Source organism: Carlito syrichta, unplaced genomic scaffold, assembly GCF_000164805.1.
Source record: "Carlito syrichta isolate Samal-C Ts95f unplaced genomic scaffold, Tarsius_syrichta-2.0.1 Scaffold315198, whole genome shotgun sequence".
NCBI classification, from domain to species: domain Eukaryota; kingdom Metazoa; phylum Chordata; class Mammalia; order Primates; family Tarsiidae; genus Carlito; species Carlito syrichta.
Genome location: NW_007259294.1, coordinates 22,238 through 27,663, shown reverse-complemented (window position 1 = coordinate 27,663; position 5,426 = coordinate 22,238). Strand labels below are relative to the sequence as shown.

Below are 5,426 nucleotides of genomic sequence, written 5' to 3'. Positions count from 1 at the left end.
TGTGTTTGTTTTCTTTGCTGCGCCGAGGTCGGGCCTTCCTCTAACCCAGCCCGATGGCCCCGGTGGCACCGCGCACAGACCGTGCCTCTGTGGGCACGCAGCCCGGGGGCGTGAGGAAGAGGAGGAGGATGTGACCTCTGCCTGCTCCCCACTCCTGTCCGAGGCCCGCGAGGAGGGGCTGCTCGCCCGCACCTCCACGGTTGTCCCCGTGCGAGGGCCTGTATGTCGGAAACGCTGCTTCTTTCTTGACATGGGGGCTGTAGTGGGCAGGAGGCTGAAGGCTAAGAAGCCGTGCAGATGCTGGCCTCTGCCCCTAGAAGACCGGCCTGCCGGGCCTAAGGCAGCCTTTCCCCTCCCCGGATCCTCTGAGGCAGGCTTATTGGCGCTTCCTTGCCCACATTTTTAGGGGTGCAGCATCCTGTAGTATCTCATGGGACCGCCACAGCAGCTTTGCTAAGTAGGTATTAACTCCAATTTTCCAGAAGAGTATGTCCCCCAGATAGTTTGTCCCAAGGTCTCTCCCGTAGTAAACATCAAATCCAGGAATAGAAACCTGGGCCCCTTCCACCCCATTGCATTTGTCAAATGAATATCCTACCGAATTATAGTGTCATGGGGCATCCACCGGGTTACCCAGCTTCTCCTTCTTGCCTCATTCTGTCATCTAAACAAAAGGTTTGAGGCCCGTGACAGCATCTTTGGCTATCTTGCAACCGCAGCCAGAGAGCTTTGGGAAAAGAATACACTGGGCTGAGAGTGTGGAACCAAATTTCTGTTGGTTTGTTACTTTTAGATGTGTGTTCTGGTGGTAGACCTGCATGAAAAGTCCCGGGGTCCTGGGTGCGGCTCAGCGGCTGCATTGCGGCATTAGCTCCACTAAGTGCCTCATTTTGTCTTATTGGCATTTTTCATAAACTCTGAGACTCTTAAGAAGGGGCCTCAGGGCTCGTTTGGCCCAAGTCAGTCTCCTTGGAAGAAGGCCTTCCCCAGCCTTCCTGATAGATGGCCACCCAAGCCAGTTCTGCCAGGGATGGGAGCTCACCACAGCCCAAGGAAATAAATTCATTTCATTGCAGGACAACCTAAATTCATCTTCTTTCCCCGGGTAGCATTTTAGTTTTGTTTCTTGTGCCATTTACCATACCCTGAACTGTTTATGTAAATCCATGTGGCAGCAAGGATTTCAGGTGACTTACAAGGGTACTTAAAATATGGCAAATATTATAAATTAAAACTAAGGTGAAAGGAAACATGCAATGTTCAGCCGTCATGGCCTGTGAAATCCCTATGGTATGCTGAAAGGCAGCATAGCTCTTAGGGAAGACACGCTGTAGAGCCAGAATGCCTGGGTTAATTTCTGCCTCTGCTGTGTGAATGCAGAGTGGCAGGTATTTGCATCTCTCTGTGCCTTGGTTTCCTCACCTGTACAAGGGAGACAATGCTGTCTACCTCTTAGGGTTATGAACATCAAATGAGTCGATACAGATGAAGTTTATAGCTTATGATATATATACAGACATATTGTAGATCTATACTACACAAGAATTATATTTTCACATGTACACATGTGTCAGTATACACAAAACCAGGCCCTTAGTAAGTGGATATGGAAATGTTAGCAGTTAGTATTAAATTGCTAGATCTATACAGAAAATTTAAATTATTTAAAGATGGCCGGGCTCGGTGGCTCAGCCTGTAATCCCGCGCCTTTGGGAGGCTGAGGTGAGTGGATTGCCTGAGCCCGCGGGTTCGAGACCCGCTTGGGCAGCGAGACCTCAACTCTACAATAAATCAAAAAATCAGCCGGGCGTGGTAGCGCATGCCTGTAATTCCGGCTACTCAGAAGGCTGAGGTGGAAGGATCACCGGAGCCCAGCAGGCAAGGCTGCGGTGGCCGGAAGCGGTCACTGCACTCCAGTCTGGCGACCGAGTGAGACTCCAACTCAAAAAAAAAAAAATTATTTAAAGAACATTTAATTACATGGAAAGATGTTCATGACATATTACAAAATAAAAAAATTAAAAACACTTGATGCACAGCATAATCTTATTTTTATTTTTTAAAAAAAATTATTCATAAAATGACAACTGTTAATAGTGGTTATCTCTAAAAAGTGAGGTTACAGGTGACTTATTTTTGCCTGTAGGTTCTCAATTTTGCACAGTAAAATAAGAAGGAAAGCTAAGAGAAGAAAGAAAAACCAAGAGAGAAGACCAAGTGGAGATGGAAATAAAGGTACAATGTACCCTGGAATGCCCTAGTCATGTCTTGTGGGTGGGCCACAAATTTGTCCCTAAGCTTTCCTGCAGCCAAAATGAAAAGGAGACCGTGTTCATTACACAATTTCAAGTGTCCATGAGATAAAAACAGACCTATTGCTCAAGAGAATTACAACTGTTCTTGGTACTAAAATCAGACAGGAATTTTTCCTGGGGGGCCTCATGAAGGGAACACAGTGTGAGGTAATGAGCAAACATCCCCAACAACATCCCCATAATAGTCACAACAGAGAGCTCTGTGGGATGGTTTCTGTGATGGTCCTCAATATACGCTGAGGGCATCACTTCAAAACACAAATCAGGAAAAGACATTCTGGCAAGGAAGGGTCTAAAATAGCTAAATTGGGGTGCTCGGCTAGCTTGCCGTCCACTCAATTTGGGTATATTTTGGAGTATCTACAAGGCTGGGTTGCCGAGTGCTTTTCTGAGCCTTCCTCCAGCTTTATTGTTTCTGTCCACAAAACTTTGGTTGGCTCTTGAGTGGCAGCAAGTTTGAACACCCCCCGCCCCAGTGTGGCTTTTCTACATTGCCAGCTGAGCTTAGGCCAGTGGTCTTCAGGAGGGGGTGGGGGGACACTTTCCAGTTTTATTTTGGTCACATAGGTCTAAGCTTACTGTCTTTAGTAGGTCCTGGTAGACAGGACTGCCTCACTCACCTAATATCCAGGAGGCCCAGAACTTTCTGGAATACAGTAGTACTTCTTTACCACTCAAAACCCGCCTCTGGCCAGGTGTGGTGTGGTGGATCATGCCTATAATCCCAGCATTTTGGGAGGCTGAGGTGAGAGGATTGCCTGAGCCCACAGGCAAACCAGCCAGGGCAACTTGGCGAGACCTCATCTCTACAATAAATTAAAAAATTAGCCAGGCGTAGTGACACGTGCCTGTTGTTCTAGCTATTTGTAAGGCTGAGATGGAAGGATCGCCTGAGCCTAGCAGGCCAAGGCTGCAATGGCCAGGAGCATGCCACTGCACTCCAGCCTGGGCAACAGAGTGAGACTTCAACTCAAAACAACAACAACATCAACAACAAAACCCACCTCTCTGTTATATCTAGAGTTGGTCCAGTTCCAACCCTACACAGCAGCCCAGATCAAGGCTCTGCCTCTTCAAATATTTAAAATCAGTCCTTTGTCATCCTTCAGTTTTCTCTCTTGGCAAAATCTTCCCAGTTCTTTTAATGATTTCTCATAGGACATTGTTTTCTGACCACTCTGCAGCCTCTCCTAATGCCCTCTAATTTGTCAGTGTCCCTTCCTAAGCAGGATGCCTTTTAAGGGAACAAATGAAAAAAACAGATGTCCAAGTGTTGTAAGAGCTTCTCAAAGTGGGGGCTGTAAATACACACCCGTGAAGGCATGTCAGGCTCAGAGCAGCAGGATCCACAGTGTAAACTGGAGTTCCAAACACAACAGCACAGCTCTTGGGTGAGAAAGCAAATTCCCAGGTGTTTCTGCAGGGAATGAGTTGAGAGGGAAGAATGTGGCGGTTTCCAGAAAACACAGAAGTAGCCAGAGGAGAAGGAAGAAAATCAGGAGAATCAGGTGTCTTAGAAACCAGTGGGAGGGAGGGGTGGTGAGGTGAGCAGTGTCACATGCCTTAAAGGTCAAGATAAGATCTGAAAGGAGCCCTTTGGCTCAAACTACAAGGAAGTCATTGGTGACCTTGACTAGTGGTTTTGGGGAGTGGTAGGGACAGAAGCCAGACTACCTCCGGTTGTGGAATGGGAGGTGAGAAAGTGGAGATAGCAAGTGCAGACAACTTTCAAGAAGTGTGAACACAAGTGGTTGGAAAGAGATAGGGCCACAGCAGGAAGGTGACATGGGATTGAGGGAAGGTTGGGATTTTTTATTGTTGTTTACAAGATAAGGCTATTTGAACATGCCTAGATATTGATAGGAACCGGAGCCAGCAGGAGGACAGAGGTTGAAGACAGATAAAGCTATCCATGTAAAATTGGTGGTCAGGTGGTCTCAAAGCATCTCTTGTTTCAATGAAATAGGAAGTGACACCATCTGTTGAGAGTGGGGGAGGAGCTGGGAGCATTGGAGGTTTGAGATCATTATAGAGAAGAGGATAATGCTTGCTGGGCAGAATTAAAGGCCCTAATGAGGTTGGTAACCATCTACGAGAAAGAATGGCAGCCGGCAAAGTCATGGAACACACATTCCCCCTCCCCCAGCAGCGCCCAGCAGCTCCTGTGGAGGCCTAGAGAAAAAGACAATTAGACTAATCTAGAGTTGAGAGTGTTTTCCAGGAGTTGGGACAGAAGGACAAGGGGAGCGGGTAGCTGATGTGATGGAGCAGGGAGACAATGCCAAAGAGAGAAGGAAGGCAGGACAGGGGTGGAAGAGGAAATAGAGTGTAGAGCTGTGTTCTTCAGTTCAATACCCAGGAATCACAGGCTTCTATTTCAATTTCAGCTCAAGTTAGTTAAAATTAATAACATTAGGCCAGGCACAGTGGCTCACCCCTGTAATCCCAGCACTTAGGGAAGCCGAGGTAAGAGAACTGCCTGGACCCCCAAGTTCGAGGCCAGCCTGGGCAACTTGGTGAGACATCAGTTCTACGATAAATCAAAAAATTAGCAAGGCATGGTGGTGCACGCCTGTAGTTCCAGCTACTTGGAAGGCTGAGGCGGAAGGATTGCCTGAGCCCAGCAGATTGACGTTGCAGAAGCTGTGATCATGCCACAGTGACACAGTGAGACTCCAACTTAAAAATAAAAAGGAAAGCTCAGTTCCCCTCAATTGGACAGTGCCCACAAAGACCATTTCTCTCATCACTGAAAGTTCTATTGGACAAAGCTAATCTATAGGATCCAGGAAGATAGAAGATGACACGAGGTGGGGGATAACTGAGGAGGTTGTAGTCCCAAACTGGAGGTCTGAGTTGAAGATTCCAGAGGTGGAATAGCTCTGGAGGATGACAAGACCTGCTGAAGACAAGAGTGGGGTTTCTGCTGTGAAGCAGAGGAGAAGGTGATTGGAGACAAGAAGGTCAAGAGCTGTCTACCTGGGTATTAAAGACCCTCAGAACCAGCAGCAGGGCTTGAGGCAGAGATGAGGACCAAACCAGGTGCTGGTGTCTTCAGAGAAAAAAAATAAGTGAAACAGACTGGGAGGCAATTTTTTTTTTTTTTTTTTT

At 47.2% G+C, this 5,426-nt stretch overlaps 1 protein-coding gene across 1 annotated transcript in view; it reads right to left on the bottom strand.

Annotated features, from left to right (window-relative positions):
* The window catches only part of NTN1 (netrin 1), a 206,007-nt gene that overhangs the window by 190,122 nt on the left and 10,459 nt on the right, over window positions 1–5,426 (bottom strand). Inside the window, exon 5 of the mRNA XM_021706141.1 lies at window positions 81–257. Coding sequence (XP_021561816.1) covers window positions 81–257 — 177 coding nt within the window. The remainder of the gene's footprint in view (window positions 1–80; window positions 258–5,426) is intronic.